Raw genomic sequence first — 22,062 nt, 5'->3', positions numbered from 1 at the left:
CAGCCTTTTTGGAAAACAAGTCAAGGCTACCTACTAGTCAGGAGCTCCTGGTATCACCCTCAGAGAGCGCTGTATTCATGAATCTTTTTTGAACCATTATCTGATGTATCAAAAATATTAAAATTGGTAACATGTCCCCAAGCTGACATAGGTCTTCTGAAGGACAGTTTTTCCTAAGTTTAGGAAGCCTCCTGTCTTGACCTCTTAATTTAAACTATCAAGAAAGTCCTGTTCAGAAACGAATGTGATGGCTAAATAACCAGCTCCCTTACTCTACAGAGAATTGTTTGCCTCTGTTTCTGTGTCACCGTACTTTGTGTTTTGCAAGTTGATCACTATAACTATATTTTAAGCTTTCACTGGCCCAACCTATAATGAAATATAAGAAAGTCCTGTTCAGAAACTAGTATGACGGCTCAATAATCAGCCCCTTGCTCTACAGAGAAATTATTCTCCCTCTTTTGTTTCGATGCCACTGCACTTTGTGTTTTGCAACTTGATCACTATATTTTAAGCTTTCACTGACCCAACCTATAATGAATGTGTTGTGGCTTTACTTTCCTCTTCGCTCCCTACTTAATCTGGCTCCTCTGTTCCTGTAATAGTCCATCATACTACCTCTGAAGCATTTCATCTTCGGTCTGTCACACAATGAAACATCTTTTTCACGATCTGCATGTTCCCCCATGTAAATAATTACAATAAATAACATTGAGGAAATTCAAGTGGGTTTGACTGTTCTTGCTCTGGTGTTATCGTACTACATACAAACCCTCCCTTCTCTTAGATCACTTTTTCTTAATGTGTTGAATAATAACAAGGCATAGTCAAAGAGGCTAGTTAAATGTGTATAAGAGTTTTTATGTATTGGTAACTTTAAAATCCCGTTTTCTTAGAATGATATTTTTAATGAGAGTGTGTTTATACGTATGTGTTTACAAATAATTGAATTCTTATGCACTGCTCAAAAATGTTACAGACGTTGATAATGGAAAACACTAGCAAATAAATTTGAGGTGTACTGCTTCCTAAAGATTACCAGTTTAACTCTGTTAACGTTTTTGTCTAGATTTTATGGAATGATTTCAAGAGAGGAAACAGACCAATTATTAAGTGTAGCAGAAGGAAGTTATATCATTCGTGAAAGCCAGCGTCAACCAGGAACCTACACTTTGGCCTTAAGGTTGGTAGTACAGTACGTTATAGCAAACATGCTTATGGCTTAGTAATTTAAATGATGTATTGCGTATTATTCTCTACAAATTATATGTGCATTAGCAAAAATACCATTGTGTTTGCTTCTAGCATTCAGAATTCCAAATTTTCATCCTGGATCTTCAGTATTTCCAAAGTTACTACTCTAACTAGTTTTAACAAGATTTTAAGATTTGACGTAGGTTTGTGTAGACTATTTAGAGCCAAAGTAAATCTTAGGCAGATTTGTATTTAAAAGCAAGGTTCTTCTTTATGCACCAGAGCCCATTCAATAAGTGATTTTAAATTGTAATTGTGTGTGGAAACGGGCTCCATATTCAGTGTAAATTAACAAATTATAACTGGTGGCATGTCCATTTGTAAGACTTCCTGACAGTAAACTCCAATCTGCATCCTATTACCTGGATAGTAGTGGAGGGCTATACTTACCAATTTCTAAAGCCAGAATTATCCTTAACACGAAACATCCTAAGAAATGCAAGCCCACATGTATTTATTTGTTCCAACACTGTACTGAAAAACGCTAAACAATATCCATGATCTGCAACCAAAGTCCCAACAGTACTTAAACTAAAATGCAATTATCAATTATTTCTTAATGTTGTCATTTTTAAAGTACACATGCAGAAAATGTCTATAGAAGTTCTGCCTCTGGGCACTAACTACCTGAGAGTGTTCTCTTCGTTTGATTTTTAGCAGCAGAAATCAGACCCTTAAAAATGTTGTTTCTGTTTGACCAAGGAATTTTTTTGTGACCCTTTGAGTTTTTAAAGAATTTTCAGTTATTCATATTTAAGCTTTGGGAAATCCCAGGCCGTTCCATTCAGTAATCCTGTCTGATCCAGAACACACATTTTGAGGATTTAGAGGAGCATTTGACCTAATGGAACCTCACAATGTCTACTCATATATTCTTCACTGGAGCAAACTTTGAAGCCTGATTAAAATTTGCAACCTACTTGTCTGGTTAACAAGAGTTCTATACATGCATACATTTCAGACCTAAAAACTACAAGTGTACGTGATAAAAGCTTATAAATAATGACAGTTGCCTTCATCTCCACGCTGCCAAGGGTTCTGAACACCCACTTAAAACATGTGGGCTTTTTGTTTCCTGTGAAACTCATAGATAGCAATTGAAAAGTGTCCTTAATTGGTGGAGTCTGTAAATCTAGAGAAAATGCATGAACATTTCAGTAGAATCTCACCTGCTAATAACTACAAAATTGCTGTACAGCTTTTCAATCTGGGCAACCATTCTTTTGTATTTGCATGCTTCACAGAAACTCTTTTTCACAAGAATTACCACAACCTGATATTTGTAGAGTGGGAGGTGGAAAATACCTGCCTAGCAGACTTAGGGGGTTATTACAACTTTGGAGGAGGTATATCCGTCCGGTAAAGTGACGGATATACCACCAGCCATATTACGAGTCCATTATATCCTATGGAACTCGTAATACGGTTGGCGGTATACCCGTCACTTTTGGTACGGATTAAGACCTCCTCCAAAGTTGTAATAACCCCCTTAGTGTTTTGTAGACCCAACATTTCACCTTTTGTAAGGTTCTTCGAGGGGCAAAATAGGCACTTCTGTAATATTTTAAAGTTCTTATCAAACTTGCCAAACTAGTTGCTTTATACTAAGCTCCTAATATTCCAGTCATTACCAAAAGTGTTGTAATCCAGTAGTTTGTAGTCCAGTGCGCTTACAAATTTCTTCTACATCTAATTTCCACAGCCTTTCACCTCCAATCCAGCTTAAAATAAAAACTTTAAAAAGCCAGAGCTTTTTAACTTTTTCTGACTATTCAGTAGCATTTGGATTTATAAAGAAACTTGGTGTGGCGGATGTTACCAAGTTATGTTTTTCCAGCCTTCTGCAACCATAATTCAACAATGGAAACATTGCTTGAGTTCAAGGGTAGTCTTTTAATATCTGACCAAATGACTTCGTAATCAATACCACATCTTATGAAAATATGGTGTGAAATTAAGTAAAATGCTGGTAAATATTGTCCATCATTTCTCTATCAATGTAGGTACATCAACTATTTTTGCACATATTGGGTGTAGCCTGGCAATTCTCATTCCAGGGTACTACAATTGCCTAACTGTTCGCAGTCTACCTTTTTCATTTTGTACATGCCCTTCAATGCCCATAATGACTTGTGGTTTTATTCAAAAGAAACTAAATAAAGGTGCACTTGTTATCCAGAGACTGTGCTACGAAGATGAAATTTCATCGACAGCATTGAAACCACTTAGGCTTTTGAAGAGCAATACTAATGGAATCCTACTCTGTAAGGATTAGCCATAGATGCATTGTCTGCTTATACCTTTCAGTGTGGAATGAACAAGTAAAATGGCATGAGCGTGCTTCCTACGTATAGTGTTCTGTAAACTGGAAAATATACTTGAAGATAGTGATAAATCTCTAAAATATGTTTAAAAGTCTGACAATAGGCATCACATTAATCTACTCCATGTTTATTGATCTCATAAAAAACAATGTAGTAAGCCTAAAAAGTGAAAATGTCCTTTGAGAAGAAAGGGTTAGCATTGTTTTCTCTTGTCAGTGGAATTATGCCACGAACAAAGACCATAAGGGAAAAAGTGATTATCATACATCTACAAAATAACAAAGATGCACCAGCCAGTGGCTGAAAATGAGTCTGAAGACTGGCCACACAGTTCCTACCTGCAGGTCAAATCCAATTCGAGCTATGTCATGAATAAATACTAGAACTAAAATAAAATAGTAATGCAAAAGTGCTGTATAAAAATGAACTTTAGTGGTCTAAAAAGTGACCAGTTACTACTTACTTAAACAAAGATATCAGCATCAGGTTTTCAAAGCTTACTTTCTGAGTGAATAATGTCCAACGCAATGGATTCACATTTTGAGACAGAAACTCGTGAAAGAGATGTTTATTGGGTCTATTTCACAGGTCGTCAGAGAGTATGTTAGTTTTTTTGTGTTCAGAATCATGTATCTGTATACTGCAGCAATAGTGTGCCCACCAGTGTGCACGGAACAAGAGTTTCTCAGTTCAAATTGAGAAAGCATTCCTGTAAGAATAGCAGACTTTGAGGTGTTGAGGTAGAAACAGCATTGGTTAGTACATTCCAGCTTGATATCTAATGTCATAACAATCCTTATTAGGTAGGTACAAAGTTGACACTCACCTCTTCTGTATTTGAGAACCCTTGTATGCAGCTGCAGGCTCGGTGTTCAAGTGGGTGGGTTGATTCTGGTGTCCAGCCATAATTACATACAGAATTTTTTGTTTGTTGAGCAGCCGTGCCCTTGCTCATTATGTCAGGATTATCTACTGTTTCTTTACCTAGACCGGGAGCAACACTGTAGTATAAATGTTAGAGCTGATGAATGCCAGAAACATTTTAGTTTTAGGTTGAAACGTTATGCTCTCTTGAGACTTGAAGGACATGGTCATGGGTGGTTAAATGCAAGCAGATACCAACTTGTTGAAATAAAATTGAAATGTAACAGTGCCTGCTTGCTTGTTTCTCTCTCATTCTGCACTTTTGTTTAGCCCTAAGTACACTGTTGCTAACCTTCTTGGAGCATCCTTTGCACATGATGATTTAATACTGCAATTGATTTTTGTCATAAGCAAATATTTTTGCACCTTTAATAATTTTCAACAGGCTCTAGTAGATAAGCAGTGGTAAACATTGCAACTAGTACAGATCATTATTGAAGGATTAAGGAATAGTTAGTTTCTCTGAGGTCCACTTCTCAGACAAATAAGTATCTTAGTTTTGCAAGCCATCTCTCTGTATGCCTAAAAAGAAATATTTATAAAAAGAGGGACGTATGCATTACTCTTTGAAACATGGTATCAGGGGTATTAATGTGTTTGTCAGTTTTGATCTGTAGATTTTATGCTGCAGTTTTAAAATACATTTTTATTGTAAGTCAGTTTTTTTTTCTTGTGTAGAGGACTTTCATATTGATTGTTTTGGTAGTGATTTTATACGCATAAAATTCTGAAATCAAGAAGATGATGGAGAGTTCTGTATTCAGTGATTGTGTGTTTTATAAAAATCAGAAACCTTTACATTGTCAGGTAAATCAGTTTCAAATCAGCCTGCTCGTGATTCCTGAGGTGCAAACACCTTCTTGCCCCAGCTTGGACATCTCGTGAATGCATTAGTGAGACTCTTGTATTACATTGTCCGTTTACAATGGAGTGATTGATTAGAATACATTACTCTTGGAGAACTCTGAGGCCATTATTTGGATGGTTAGTAACACTTAAACCCCTAATACAAACAAATAAATATACTTTTTTATATCCTGGTGCCATTGATGTCATGCTGCATCATGCGGTCTCATCCTGGTCCCTACAAACCAGGATGGGCTCGACCCTGGGCCGTTGGAGAGCTGATGGGGCCCAAGTAGGTGCTACAGGCGCAACACATCACCCTTGATGAATGTGTGAATACAGGGTTTGTGCCCCCACTCCTCCCGTGTTGCATATTATCCTAACACCCCAGGACCCATGACAAGAACGTTGGGGGGAAAGGGCGACTCTGCCCTATCCACGCTATTTATGTTACCTATTGTGTATTTGTCTTGTCTTCCCACATAATGCCAGCATGGTAGATAGTATGCCAGTACATAGTCCTTACCCTTCGCCCTATTTTGTGCCATCTTGAAGCTCTAAGAAGGGGTTCATTTTCAAGTTCTGATTTTGGGGAAGCTTTTGATCTGGTCATCCTTTTATTTTCACAGATCTAGGATCTGCAGTTTGTCTCCACCACCTTCTAGCATTAGCACTTAACACAGGAACTATATAGAAGCAGAAGAAGCACAACCCCAGTAGTAAGGTTCCCCAGTGGAGGGGAAAAACATCCCTTAAACGGTGGGTTTGTTTGCAAATGTCAATCATAAAACACACAAGAAAACACGTTGAGGATTTAGAGGGCGCTACAATCAGACAAGAACCCACATGAAGTTGTGATGCATCAGATCCTTAATTTTTACCTCTTGCAACCGCATAATCAGGGATAAAAAATACATCAACAGATGGCACAAAAAAATGTTGACCATCTTAGAGAGGCAAACCGAAAATTTCCACGTCTTAAAGCTCAAAGAAACAATACCAAAAAAAAAAAACTTGTGACCCTTTATTTCAGATAAACATTTTTATCAAAAATAATAGGATGAAAGTGTTTTACACTGAGCAGTTTGCGATTGTTCTCCAGTCCATGCCTCCGCAGGACGGCAAAATGAGCAAACTGGTAAATGCTTACCTTCTAGGCCATGCGCATGCACCGCAAACATGCATATTTCTAGAATGCTCTGCAAACACACACGCACCACACACATCCTTGGGAGGATGCAGACACACCCAGAAGCGGAAAGTTCCTCAGTTCACCTACTCTGCAGCAGGTAATGGTGGCAGCTCAGATGGGTAAAGAAAGAAAGAAACACTGGCACCAGCAACTCATCCCCAGCGCTGCCAAGAACCTGGGCGATAGTGGCAGAGGAGAACAAGGTAGTAGCGTGGAGCGGGAATCCTGACGTTCACTTTAGGATGTTTGTACGCAAAATATAACCTCAAAAGACGGCTCATTCTTCCCGCTTTGCATTCTCAGGTGTCTAGTATTGTGTAAGTGTTGTGCCGCCTTACGCACCACTGTGTCATTGGATTGCGACCACAAATGTCAGGAGGTACTACTTTCCTTCAAAACATTTTTCTTTCCATTCCTAGTAATGACTGTATCTCTGGTGCGTTGCTTGGTACCGAAGTCACACTTGACCTTGACATGTTAATGCCATGTTTTTGTGTACTAGAATGCTCATCCTCTCTATAGAACTAGTGCCAGAACTTTCAGTTCCATGCCCCTCATGAGTTGACATTATGTCTGATCATTTGTCAGAGGGCGTGGATGTTCATTGTTTCTGCTTTATCCCTTCCTAACTACATATTGCTCTGTGCTTACGTTTTGAAGGAGAAGGCAAGGTTTCTAGTCCTGTCCACTTTTAGTGTCCTCGAAGATTTCTTTTTGCAGCTGCTCAAAACGTTACACAGCTGAACATCTGTTGCCGTTTCTTCAGCACGCCCACTTTGACCTAGAAGAAGCCATGAGGTCCTCAAGAAGCCAATGAGGTCCTCGGGAAACTTACAGTAACCAACACCTTTTCTGTACTCGGGCGCAAAGATGGCGAAACTAGAAAATATTTTCTGAGTCGCACATTTGTGTGTTTTAGGATTCCCACTGACTGAACACGGGGTTTAATGAGTATTTACATTTTTGGATGGTTATATCATTCAGGCCAGGCAGAGTCCGCGGTAAAAGTGGGGACTTACAGTCCCTCCTCGAGAAGACACAGAAGGAACTGAATTGAAGGGTAAATGCATACATTCTTTCCCGAATATGAGTGTAGAGATGAAGATTGAAAGGAGGATTATGCTGTAAATGTGGATTTGGGCAATTTCTACAATAGTGTATATTTCTGCCAGAGTGAAAGCGATGCGTGACTTGTACATTTGTATGTACAGAGATGGCTGCTACCAGAGCATTTTTTATGAAAAAAGGTAAGTTATTAAAGGGATTCATATCTCATTTTTAGGTTAGGCCTAGAGACCGCTTTGGGGGAAAAAGCATTTCATTTGAACGTATTTCTCTCCTCACTCCCTCTAGAAGATTCACACTACAGAAAATAACACGAAAGTAGATAACTCAGAGAACCCCTCTCTTCTCTTGTTTCAGAGCTTTAGTTAGTGAAAAATTTTCATGACTGCCTGCAGAAAGTAAGTGCTATAGTTTATTGGTTACCAGTTGCCTCTAACACGCCAGCCAGCAATAATCACTGGTTTGGCTCAGGAAATGTTTGCATTCTTGACTTTGCAATTAATTTTATGGGGAACATACTTTTCATTTTGAATTAGCATGGCTGCTTGGAAAAACGTGAGCTATGAATAATTCGCTTTCTTACTAACATAACACTAAAATCAGATTTCAAACTGTATGCTGCGGTGTCCGACATAAATTAAAAGTGGTGGAGGGAGTGCCAGGAGAATGGGGGGGGGCGCACAAGCGGGTTAATCAAAACATTCACCTGGTGCTATCAGCTGCCTTGTGCTCTTCTGCTTACTGGTCCCAGCAGGCCCTGGGACAGCATCAAAGCCTACCTGTGCAATCCCCATGCTGCTCTCATGCTATTACCAAGCGTGAGAGCAGCACAAGGATTGGCCTGAGCGGGCTTGTTTGCTGCTCACCCAGGCACAGGGAGTCTGTGCTATTTCTCCAACCCAGCTGTCAAATACAGACGGGTTGGAGAAACCTAACTGTGCATGTCAACCAGCCTAGAACGGTCGGCCAAACAGACATGCGCAGTTAAGTGCACTCCACTACCCCGTTCCTCCCATGACCCGCAGCCCCTTCCCTCCATACACAGACTGGCTCAGCCAGCAGCTGATAAATGAAATGATAGTAAAATATAGTTTTATTTTCCAGCTGCTGGCTCTGAACCAGCAGGGCGACGCTCCTCCACCATTGCGGAGGAGCCGCTGCTGACTGTATGTCACCCTCAGGCCCTCCCACCCCCTGTCTCTTGTGCCTGTCTGTTGCTTTCCTCTCTTGTCACCCGGCCTCTGACTCTCTACTACTGCAATATCTCTCAGTCTTTATCTCTTATCTCTTTATTATTGTGCACTAAGGTATTTCTCTCTTTCATGCCATCTGTCTAGTCACCAAATGTTTCTCTTACATTCCTGTGTTTTACTGTCCCCGGTGTCAAGGATTCTCCCTGTATTGATCTCTCTCGCTGTCTGTCAGACTTTGTTCTGGGGAGGAAGTGGTGGGGGGGTTACAGACCTGACAGGGGCTTCTGGACCCCAAAAGTGGTGGCTCAGTTTAGTTATCACGGGTTTTATGGAGTCTGTCCTACTCGGGTCTGCAAACTGGGCTCAGTGAATCCCTTTCTGTTCTTTACTCTCTCTTTAGCTAGGGTGAGCATTCGCAGGTTTCTCAAAGTGGTAGTGTGGGGGACACGGCTCAGAACCCAATCAAAGAACAGATACACTAATATGATATTCAGCCCAGGGATTGTCTTTTTGGGGGAAATAAATTAATCTCACAGCAGAACTATATACTACACAATTTAATTGGTGCATTATTTAAAGTTGACACCACACCTCTTCCTTCCTGGTCATGGTCTCCACCCCAGCTAGGGACGAGTTTCTTGCTTCCACCGTCCGTGCCCCTTGAGATTAGGCAGATGACTTAAAAAAAAAAAAAAATTCTCACTGTTTCAAGGAGCAACTCAGTTTATTGTCTTACTGTTTCTCTACAAAACAGTTTCAGATGTAAGTGTTGGGCTCGCCCACATGCCTAGTGTCTTGTCCCTCTGTGCAGGCTGTGCCCCATGGCATCCCTGCTTCTGTTTGCGGTGATCCAGGCGGGGGAGGGCATGGTTTGGCTCTTCTTCCACAGGGGAAGGCGTGACCTCCTTTTAGACAAGGTTCACAGGTCTGGGAGTGGGGAGGCAGCGCGCACCCCTTTTTGGCAGCACAGCATTCCACGGCCTCTGCAGCCCAGCACTCATTGCTGGAAGTAGAGGCCTCGTGGCTGGGTTTCTAGTGGTGATGACTGGAGGCAGTTGCAGCCTGACCAGGTCAATCTCTTCTGCGATGGTGACTCTGCAGGCTCCTTGTTTGCAGGAGCATTAACACTGTTTGGAGCCTGCATTAACTTTGGGGCTGTACGCTCTGCTACAGCCTGATACAGTTCACTCCTGAAGTGTGCAGAGACGGGGAAAACCCCTTTCCAGCATGCTTAACTCCTGGATCGTCCTTTTGTATCATGTTCCTTTGGGGATCCTCATGCCAGGAGCACCCTGGGTTCTCCTCTTTGAGTGTATCTACTCGTTCTTCATCAGACACTCATTTCCTCTCTGAGCAGTCTGGCAGTCTTTTACACAAACCCTTGGCTCCTCTAGCAAAACGTGTTGATTTAAACGGTATATTCCATCCCCTCTGGGTGACTGGCTGTCAGGCAGACACCAGTTCTGGTTGCACAACAGCTCTTTGAGTACTTTAGGGAACACTTCTTCCTTGGCCAAGAACAAATTGGAGATGGAACAAAATAAGGTGGTTTGGATTTCACTTCATACACCTTTTCCAGACAGCAGATGTGGATCTCATGCTTTAGAACCAGTTTGGGTTGATTCAGTTTCAGATTTAATTTCTAGGCTACTCTCCAGATACAGCCTTTGGGGAATGTGATGCTTCTCATGGCATTTAGCACTAGGCCTTGCTCCAAGCAGGAGCCCCCAATTATTGGCGTACCAAAATTTGAGTTTTCTGTGCGTTGCTGTCATCAAGCTCCCTGAAAATGCAAGTGGCTCTTAACTGCAATCACACGATCAGACTCCATAGAAGAAACTAGACTTAACAAATCTGTGGTGCATGGGGTACGGTTCGCACTGTCTCTGAATTTTAGTGTTCTTTGTCGTTCCAGTCTTACAATCTTTTGCGTAGACCAGGTACGTCCGTAGCTGTTGGTATTACTTTGGTTGACTCTCTGTTTTTGTCATTAATGCAGAAGTGCAGTAGAGCCAGGGCCCTGAAACCTTCTGAGTACTCAGCACACAAATTAAGGATACATTTTGCTCATTTCCCTTACCTGTTCCACGCCCCATGACACCCTTGCTATGACACTGGAGATCCGTGTGAGCTATGCTGTGTTGTGGAGAACTGCTGAGCTCATCAGTAGCTCGCAAAGGCCATGCACAGATGAGCAAAGGAACAGCATGAAAATCAAGGACTATTTGGGCGTGAAACGTCTCAGTTCAAGTCCATAGTTGTTTTGGTAATTTTTATGAAAAAGAGCATGTAACACACAGACAATACAGTCCACATGTTTTTGACAAACTCCTTCTTGGTTTCAACATATGTTGTTTGTATCCATTGCGACAAATATAAATAGAAGGTACATTCGAGAAATATACTGGCGTCCATATGGCAGTCATAGGCGACAGTTTAAAGGTAAACAGGAGCCCTTCTACCATGACATTAACATGAACAACTGTGAAAATGAACAATTGAAGTTGAGCGTGTACTGTGCCCTTTACAGGCCTCCTGAGCCGCGACCGTAGTCATGGTAACTTGATTTTTTCGTTCCGAAATGCTTACTTCCTGCAATAACTTTTGCTGTGGTGCACCTTATGTTACAGCACAGATAATTTCTCGTGTGATTTTCCTAAGCATGCGGCTACCTCTCGGTCCCCATCGAATGTTGAATTCTGAAAATACAGATTCCAAATTGTGAAACCACGTTTCTTTTCAGGTTGTACATGAATTTTCATTGGTAACAAAGAGAGCTCATAAAAAGTGGGAGGTGTACTGTTTTTTTGCAGGGATTCTTTAGTTACAAGTTGTAAGCCATTATTGTTCTGTCAGAGTCGCAGCCGGACCCAACAGCTGTGCTGTGCTTGGTGACAGCGGCTTCCCTAAAGGGCACAGGTTGGGAAGGAAGCCTCCTGTCTGGGGTCATACAGCAGGTGAATGCTTATTTGCGACTACTAGGTCCTTTGAGAGTTCATTTACCAACTTTTTTTTATATAGAGGTGCCCGTGATAGGATCTTGCCTCCATATCTGATATGGGAAATAATGCCAGTTCGCTACTTTAACAAGATGTAGGAATTCTTCCAGGGACGTTAAGCGAACCATTCATTGTTGTGTGTTTTTTTTTTTTTTTTTTCCCAGACTCACCTATCCTGATGTAGTATCTGTGCCTGAAACCGGTCGATCAGTCCTTGAGTGAGTTCCACTACACACTGAAGTATGAGGATAATCATTTATGGGAGAAAACAGACTTTTTACAAATCAGATTGCCACTTAGACTTAAGTATGAAAGCGCAGCCCGCATCTTGTAGGCCGTGTAAATGTTAGGGACAGGTTTGTTCTCTACCCTTTTGCTGGAACCAAACTTCAGCTAGTGAAATAGAGATCGTCTCCTGCCTGGGCAGACTTTAGAGTGCGATGAACTTACGCTTCTGCAAAGCCTAGTAATCAGTGGCGAAGAGGCCTGTATGTAGGGAAGAAAGGATGCCGGGCCATACGCGGATTTATGGGCCCACAGCATCTTTTCTACTTAAAGATGCTCAATTGGCAGTTATTGCTGAGGAATGCAGGCCTAGAGAGTGTTTCCTTGCCTAGTATTCTGGCTTGTGGTGAATTTACCATGTAGCGCCCGGCGGCGCATGTACTGATAGACCATAGTACACAAAATCGTGGTTACACTTAAGTGGAAAAACAACCCCGTGCCCACAACAATCTCAAAAGCGGGATACCTCATCGAGACGAGAACTGGAGCTAACAAGCGACCTCACCATAGGCATGCAGAAGTCCAAAGATAAACCCATTTACATGTAAGCCACCGGAAAAGCAAATTAAAATTGTACAACGAGCGAGAATCGGTTGTTATTTTATGAGTGTATTCACTGTTAGGCAGTTTGTGCTAGAGCTGAGTACGCTTCTATACTTTCAGTTTCCCAGTCTGTGTATCGCAGATTTGCTATGCTGTGGAATTCTTTGTCAAACTCTCCTCTAAGCATATTAAACGATACCGTGCTACATAAGTACCGTGTATTTTTAAGGTTCATTACTTTCTTATTGGTTTTTTGATTGAAACATTTTAGGAATAGTTTCATTGGTTGCAAAAGTTCACATTCCTTTACTCACTGGAGGACGAGCGTTCCTGTCGTACACAACTTCTTTGGGGTTTATGTCAGTCACACATGCGTTGTCGTAGTCATACCGCGCCGGGACCACCTCCAATGGGTTACCAGTTCCTTCACTTGAGAGGTGAGGGGTAAAATCAGTCCCTTGTTCCTGCAGCTTGTGACATTCCCATCGTACAGGGATGTGTGCGCACCTCAAAACTATTACCACAGCATCTAATTAGTAGTTCAGTGTATACTGAGAACCATTTGTTCATAAGTCATACAGACATGACAACTCGGGGTGGCCTGTTGTCAACTTCATCATCATCATTGTTATTTAGGTCTAAGTTCATATGGTCCCTATTGACTGATTGTTTATGTCCTCAGGCCTGTCTTTTCTTCTCTGCATTGTGCAGCTGTCCCTGCTTCTCCCCAGTACTTCACGACGTTGAACCATCTTGTCAGTTAGATGGGGGGAGGGATGGGGCATCTTGATGCTTTCCGAGCCTTATAGTGACTCTCTTGCCTAAGAGCAGGGTCACATCTGGAGATCTCAAACCGTCCTTATCCGTGTTAAATATGTCTTGTTCAAGGACTGCTGTCACCTCCCAGCAGAAAGTCATAATGCCAGGGCAGTCCTACAGTATGTGCTGAATCCACCTTGCAAGTTGTAAGAGCGCAGGTTATTGCAAGAAAGCCCCAGGGTGAATCTTGCTATTCTTTAGAGGGTTGAGGTATGCCGTATGCAGCATATTGTGTTATGTAAACTGAATCCTGCCTTTGCTGGACACCTTATGCAGATACATGAAGACCCTTTCTTATTCCTTATAATTGAATGCCTTGACAAATGAATCTTCCCTCGTATCTTTAAGTGATGGTGACGATGCCCTTGTCTGCACCTATTTCCCATTGTGTGGCTGATTTGCATCACTGCGTGCATAGGCAGCTTGCTTCTGGGCTAATCTACAGTGGCATTTAGTGGCTTCCCTTATACTTCTGTGTATCATGAATTTCCCTCTGTGTAGCCCACATTCCTCCACTACTGTTCGGAACATAGTCAGTTTTTCCCTCCTTGAACTTGTCTTCCACCCTTGAAATCCCTACTTCTTAACAGGATCTCTACTTTTGGGCAGGGTCCCAGCCTGCGTTGGAATACCCATTAAGGGCATAGTCGTTGCATAGGGAATCACCTTTCCTGTAAGGCCTAAGCTTCTCCTCATGCAGCTCAAGGCAACCTTTCCCTTGTGGGGAAATCTTTGTGTGCCTGTTACAGGAAAAGCAATTTTATTTAACAGGTCGTCCTGAAGTTTTGAGGACATGATCCCAGTCTCTGACAAGTGGAGTCCTGCCAGCCACTGACACCCACTGTAATTGAGAATCTAAATAATAGAGCTAAAAAATCGGAAACTCCAAGTCCACCCTGTCCTGACGGTAGATCCATCTTCTTTAGTGCCATCCCACGTGCCCAGAGCTCCAAATGAAGTCCTCCAGCAGTACGTCCGGCAATCTGATTTTATTTAAAGTATTAAGAGGTAGGTAAACAAATTAATACATCAGGCATGGTAAAATGAGCATCTTAGCTATTGCTATATTCTATACCCGTAATAAGGACCTCCAGAATGCTACTAGTGACCTTAGTGATTTTAGTGCAGAGCCTAGATTGCCTTGGTGTAAGTCACCCTCCTCGTTTTATGCCTTTCAACCTCCACCCCAACCCCCAAATATCCGAAATCGTTCAGGTCCCTATTTAATTCTCCTTGTTTCAGGTCTCTGCTGTTTCGAGGTAATTTGTGGTCCAAAGGAAACAGACATGACTTAGATCGATTCATTAACCCCTCAACCCAAAGGCTTATGTAAATTCACTCAGGAGTCGACGTACTGTCGCCAGGTCAGCTGTAACATCTCTTGCCTAGCACTTCGTGTCATAAGCATAGAGGGAGATGGCCTGTGTGGTTTTAGTTCGATTTTTCATAAGTCATAGTACAAAACCTTTCTAAGCAAGCCCAACCTCCCTTCAGTGATGAGCTCGCATTCCCACCCCTCTCCCGTTGCTGCTGTTCCCTATAGTCCGTTTTCTGTCTCCACTATCTGTACAGTATATTTTTAAAATAACTTCCGTTCTTTTTGTTTAATAAACAAAAATGCTGCGTACGTTGCTCTTGTGGTAGAAATTCCAAGAAGGTTGTCATTGTATGAAAACGTGTTGTGACATCAGAGGAAATGAGAAAACCACACTAACAACATTGTTTTGTTAACACAGCCACAAGTGTTTACCAGATCATTAGTCACCAATGCTGGGTTCTAAAAAATCACCTTTTTCGGTCTGGCTGAGATGCAGCTTTAGCTGTTTCACTGGCATTATGTTTTTCAAAAGAAACACTAAATCAATACATGCACCTATGAATGCATCACAGACGTGTTTTGTTAGTCTTCTTGTTCCGTTCTATTCAAGGATGATTACCTCCGCCCACCACAGCATACTTCATGGGGCAATGAATTAGCCCGCTTCATCCATTGACTAGTGTGTGCCGTTAGTGACAGCATCTTGCCTTATCACATGTACACAGCTGAGAGAGTGAACTTTAGTGCAGGGGGGGTATCATGCCTGAACTGTGGGTAACTGTAGGAAACCTGACTTTTTGCAGGTTGTCTCACCCCCTTTTGCCCCTATTTGAATTACCGGATGTTGGTTTTTGACTCTGACAGTGCACTGACGCCTGCTAACCAGGCTCCACTGCCAGTCTTCTTTCCCCTAAAAACGAAATAGTTATAACCCACTGGCATGGACTTTAGCCCCCCTGTAGATCGCTGGTCATTAGTACCCCTAGTACTGAGGGCATGGTTACTGAAGAGGGTCCCTATGGCCTGCAGCATGTATTGTATCCCTCTAAGGGACTAACACTAAAACACATGCAGACTGCCATCGAAGAATGCATGAAATGGTGCAAACCATTGTGAAAAAACGACATTGCACGCCCAAATACCCAAATACATTGCATGTCTTATATGTAAATCACCCCTAGAGCAGGCATTATGAGCACTGAGTCAAGGTGCAGTCTAATACATGTGCCAGCATAGCTGCCTGAGCAGATATGCCCTGGTAATGTATAATTCTATTACTAGATATCACAAGTGAACAGGGAAGCCATCTTAAAATATGTATTGGGCACTGGTCATTACGAGTTACCCAGCTATTTAATGGCTTCACTGAAAACTATGGTGTTTGGTATCAAAAACCTCATCTTAATAAATCTATACTGATACCAGTATTGGATTTATTATGACATGCACTCTGAGGGCTCCCTAGAGGTTCCCCATGAAAACCTACTAACCCTCTACTGTGCTGGCTGACTGGTATCAACCAGCCTGCCACCACAGACAAGTTTCTGACCTTCTGGAGGTGAGAGCCCACGCATTGAGGCCAGAAACAATGCCTGCTCCAGAGGAAGTTATCACCCCCTCCAGCAGGATGGCTAGTAAATCAGCATATCTGGGCTGGAGGCTTCAAAGCATCTGCCTCCATTTGATATGTGACCCTGGCTTCCCCCAGACCTGGGCAACGCCATCTCATGCCCTGAGACCCATTTGGCACCAGGACAGGCAGGATATTAGTTATGCAGTAGGCGTGTTGCATTTCCAGACTAATCATACCTTTAAGGTAGGCCGCCTGATGTGTCCACAAAGGAAGGGTTCCACAAACTTTTTTTGTGGCACTAGTAACACTGGGACAGGGTTATGCCCACTCCCCACAGGAAGTGGTCATATACGGGCAAGTAGCCCATTGGCTACTACTCTACACTACCCTAAAAGCCCCTAAATTCAGTATTTAGCTGGCCCCCTAACACCAGAAACTTAGTTTTGTCTAACTGCATGAAGGACAAAGAAGAGCGGACCAGCACAAGAACTGTGTACTAGCTGTGGACTTGGTGCCACACCCTGCCTACCTGCTCCTGTCCTGACAATTGCAAAGACCCGACTCATCCTGCAGCTGTGCATCCTCCAAAAGCCTTGGGGGCCTGCCAGCACTTTGCCAACCAGCCAGCATCTCCCTTGGAGTGGAAGAGCCACTTCCCTGCGCCAGCAGGCACCAACTACCACTGTCCAGTTATCTGTTTAGCTGACCATGGGGTCCAGCGAGGAAGCAACTCACCAGTAAGAGGATCCAGAGTGTCTATGAGTGCAGCTCTGTTGACTTATCCTGTGGAGCCTCTCTACACCAATACCCAGAATACCACTGCCTGTTGCAAGCACCAAAGCTTGTTTGTGTTCAGCCGGAACACCACAGCTGCCAAAACTTACCTGCACGTCGAGGGACTTTGAGAGGCCTTCACGCCAGAAATTGTCTTGCTGTGTTTCTTTGCTCTCTCCTGCAAGTACACCAAAATGTGTGAGAGCCCCTAACTTATCGACCCTCCCGGACAAAACACCACTGCACCCAAGCTCCCTAGCTTGGGCTCCTGAAAATCGGCGGTGTCTCTGTGGTTCTGAATCCCCACGAGGTGAGCCCTCCCACCCCCCGGGAGTTCTGCCAGACTGGTTCCCCCAGATCCCTCTTACACACTCTTTCTCACAGGTAGTTTTCCCTATTGATTTTCATGTGTAGCGTCTGAGGCTACATCGCTGAAAGCACCTCAGCACCCAGACACACCAGGGCTTGTTAACCCCACCAGTTGGTGCTTTCTAGGACCTTGGCCTCTACTTACCTTAAGTCCAGAAGAACAGTCCTGAGAGTCGTTTGCAAGTGGCCCTAGGCAGTGTATGGTTCTTCCTATAGGATAACATTACAGTGCTTTAGGCTCATGTCTCTGATTTGACAGCTGTATTTTCTAAGCTTTTAAACATTTCTAGCTCAAAAAGTACCTTGTACTTTTTGGTGTCTAAAATAGTATTTTAAAAAATCTGTGTTACTTTTCTAAAATGGTGTCAGATTTCCTTATTTGAGTGTGTGTCTCATTTATTGACTTTGTGAGTGCAACAAATGCCCAACACTCCCCTCTGATAAGCCTAGGGCTTCTCGACCACATTGCCACAAATACGGCACCTTGGGATTGTTAAAGCAAGCCCTGTCCACTGACTGGGGATACCTGGACTCTTTGCACAGTGCACCTCATTTTGGTATGCTATATAGAGAGACCGCTTCCTACAGGCATTCCTTTATTTTTCATCTTTTATATTTTTTTCCATGTTTCATCAATCTGATGGTTGCCAAGCCTATTGGTTTTGGCAAAGCTTGCTTTTGCAGACCCTTATGTCCCAACGCCACTCTTGCCCATTGCTGCGTTGTCCCATCTACCTGAATTAGTCCGAACTTGCGTTTTTTGACTGTCCAGTTATATATTTTTTATTTGTCTTCATTGTAGTGCAGCTTGCCTCTGGTTTTTTGATGTTAAGATGCTCTGTGTCCCTTATTGTGTATTTGTCGAGATAGTAGCCAGAGGGCAACCAGCAGTGTCCTGGAGCACGTGGACTTGCAGGTGCTTCGCTGGCACATTCGCTGTGGAGGTCAATGATTCATTGTGCCCTTTGCCGCGAGTGTCTTTCTAAAGGTCAGCACTCTTGCGCGACGTGATACATCGTGCACCTGAGCAATGTAGATGTCAGGCGAGTTCAATAATTGACTTCTGGTCCAACCACGAGTACGGTCAAGGCATTGCATTATGAGCTGCGCACCGTTTTGCTAAGGCGACACGTCCTGACATACTAGAAGATCAAGTCAGATTGTCTCATTTCTTATTGTCAGCCTTTAAATGAGAGCATCATTTGAGGCGGGAAAAGGTCGTGAGGCAGAAGGAACTCCACAGAGCTGATTCGTGGTGGACTGCAGTGTCTGCATTGTACTAGTAACGGCGGGTTTATGAAACGCATAATACTATTATCCTCTCTAATCATCTCTTCTGTACGGCCCTGCACCTACACAGGGCGTCTAACTTTTAAACAAAGTTCTTTGTCATTCAAGTTCCTGTTTTGAGTTAGAAGTCAAAGCATCGTTCCAAAAACGGGTGAATCGTTCAAAAATACTCATCTGTTCCGGGCGATCCCGGGGAACGATGGTGATCCGTATGACCACTGTGTACCTACCTCTTGAATGTTCATGAATCCCTACTGCCATACGCACCCGATTTGCAAGCTTCGCAGTTATGTTCTCTGTTGTGATAGTACTTTGATGTATATTCAAAATACAGTACAAAGATTCCCCAAAAATAATAATCCCATACGCTATTCACCCTGCTCTCTCCGTTTTCGGTGTTTCGCTCTGTTATAAAGTAATGAGCATTTAATGTTGAATGTAAATGGTTTCTTTTCAGTTGTGTTTTGTTATAGTTAATGCTGGTCAGTTCTCCAGAGCTTTGTTTTTTTTTCTTGCAAATCTAAGCCATCTTCAACGATTTCAACGGACACCTAGCACAACTCCTTGGATTTACACGACTATGATACAGAAATTCTGAACAATGTTTCTACAAGTCCATTTGTCATGTCTAACACCCTTTGGGGTGCCGTAGAGCAAGCAGGTGCTACTGGGCCCCAGTCATAAGGGTTGAGGTCGTTTGCCTCTTAAGTCATGGGCCCTGTCCTACTGTGACTTCAGATGTGGCCAAGCAAGACCCTTTCTGTACTTCATTGTCAGGGTAGTGAGGGCGGACAGGCCAAGGTTTCGCAGGAAGGTAGCGTGGGGATGCTCGCAGCTCAACGATCAGTCAGCAAACCCAATAAACTGAATGTCCAACTCATTGTTTTTTTAGAAGAAAGAAAGTACTTTAATCACGCAGTTGCACTCTAAAGCACACACTACCGTAATCAAAGCAAGTTGGTGTCTCCGGGTACTTCATTGTCAGTTGCAGCACCGTTCTCGATTTGCCCCTTTCTCCTCTCTAGATAAACAGGAGTAGCAGGACTATAGCACAGGTGAAGTTCAGGTAGCACCAGTACTTAGGTCTGCTCATTTCCAAGTCTCTTAGTCTTTCATGGGACGAACCAGTACTCTCGGGCTTCCTTTGAGGGCGCCCGGTGTTCAGAAGGTGCGCTTGCACATTTGCGAGAACAGCAGCATACAGACAGATGTTTGTGGAGTTCCTTCAACCATGTCATAGGGCCACCATTCAGCAGAACATCCTCTCAACGTCAACGTTTTTGCAATTGCCCAGAGATCAGCAGACCTGAGGTGTTGCAGTCCTGCCTGGACCGTTTACAAATGTAGTCCTTCAGTTTTCTGCACGTCGCCAGTTGTGGCCTGCACCAGGGCCAGCTCAATCACGGGTATAGACTCCCTTCTGGAACTGTTCAGAGAATCGTGGGAGGTCCACTGACATCCACGTCCTCCATGGTCTCTATCTAGCAGTCTGCTTCTTCTGGACACCCACAAAGCCAGGGATGCATTGGACCTCGTCTCTTCCTGGACAACCTCTCCTCCTGCAGGGTAGCCAGGCTCCTCCTCTCAGCAAACAAGCTATCCTCTAGGAACTTTAGGACAAATACTCAACTTTTCAAACAAGAGATCCAGACTTCAGATGACGTTTCTTCAAATCTGGGAGACTGGCTGTCACTTTGACACCGGCCTTGGCTGCACAGCATCCCAACAAGTACTCAGTGAAGCACGCCTGTCGTTGGTTATAGAGGACTTGGAATTGGAACAAATTGGGGTAGCTGTTATCCCACTTTTATAGACAACAAGCAGACTGAGATGTGAATCCACTGTCTCAAACTGTAGAACCGGTTTGTGATGTTTTTTCTTTCAAGTGTGCTATCCAGGCTGTTTTCCAGACACAGCCTTTGAGTACAGTGATGCTCCTCACAGCTAGGTCATCTACAGCCCTAAGCAGCCACAAAAGAGGCCCAAAGAGGTGTAGGGTTTCTGAACCTGGATATCATCAGACAAACTGAAGGAGTAATTTGGGAAAGGCAAATGGTTTGACCTCACCTAAAGGCATCCTCGGCATTTACAATAGTGTGCTGTCCCATCCCTCACCCCTACCGTCCATCAAGTGGCTGTGTTTTATCAGTGGCTCCTTGCTAACCAAAAGACCTCATAGAATATCAAAAGAAGCACGGTCTCCACTTCCCTCACTTCAGTGTCTAGGTCTCCTCCCTCCAAATAGAGAAACAGAAACAATACACCCTCCATCATTGCAAGGCCAGGCCAGGCTACGGGCTTCCTAAATGAATCCCATTGACCTCCATTACTATGGCTCACTCTCGCACCATGCATATACCACCCAGGCTGCACACACTAAGCACACACTCAAAATGTTAGTGCAAGGAAATGGACTAACATATGGCACAAGTGGGCCAGTAGGCCTCTACTCCTGAGAACAATATAAAAGATCTGGTCACACTGGTAATCCTTAAACATGCTACCTGCTACCATCACTTTGTAAACTAAGCCCCATGACAAGGACAGTAGTCCTCTTGTCTCAAATGAGGGCATGCTTGGTGTGCTCCTTCTGTCAAAGGACAAGTCCAGAACCACTCCTAGTCGGGGATTGGAGTATGTCTCTGCTAACGCACTGGATTAGATTGATCCTTGGCCAAAAATGAAAAGTCAGGAGTTCAGATACACATGCGGCAGTAGTACATGCCCCTTTACCATGCAGGGGGCATTAACGCCCCAACTCCATGCTGATTGGTTTGGCGGGTGTTCCCTCTGTGGCTTAAGCACAGTTTCTGTGAAGAGAGTTTTAAATGCTTAAAACTGAATGCGAATGAGCACTGAAACCATCACATTTTCATCTAGCGAGAACGATCCCTTTATTCCGCTACAAAACAGTATGGAAATGTACTTATTTGGCTTTTAGGGTCTCTCACATTCATAACTGTAATCCCCAGAGTAGCATTCAGATATTTTGAAAAACCTGTTTACAGCTTCTACAGTATTCATTTGCTCTGGCTATCTACCACGTTACTTAGAGTTCTTCTTGCAGATCCATGGCTCCTTCTCAAGAAAAGGCTGGAGTTCAGGATTATTTGAGTTATCCATACAATGTTTTGGAGAATAGTACTGTAGTGTCTAGGGGGCAGACTTCCCACCACAAACCAGTACTGACCCTCCTTTCTCCTCTCACTCACGCTTTAACTTTTTCCCACTTCATTAAGCAGGCCCAAGACTGGAGTTCCTCTTTTCAGGAGTCTATGATTTTAATGGCTTGCT

General features: G+C 43.2%; 1 protein-coding gene across 1 annotated transcript in view; it reads left to right on the top strand.

The window, feature by feature from the left end:
- Positions 1–22,062, top strand: part of CHN1 (chimerin 1) — a 300,327-nt gene that overhangs the window by 129,128 nt on the left and 149,137 nt on the right. Inside the window, exon 5 of the mRNA XM_069225390.1 lies at positions 1,070–1,183. Coding sequence (XP_069081491.1) covers positions 1,070–1,183 — 114 coding nt within the window. The remainder of the gene's footprint in view (positions 1–1,069; positions 1,184–22,062) is intronic.

This window comes from Pleurodeles waltl, chromosome 3_1 (genome assembly GCF_031143425.1).
Source record: "Pleurodeles waltl isolate 20211129_DDA chromosome 3_1, aPleWal1.hap1.20221129, whole genome shotgun sequence".
Classification (NCBI taxonomy): Eukaryota; Metazoa; Chordata; class Amphibia; order Caudata; family Salamandridae; genus Pleurodeles; species Pleurodeles waltl.
Note: the sequence above shows the minus strand (reverse complement) of the source record. Positions and strands in the feature narration are given on the sequence as shown.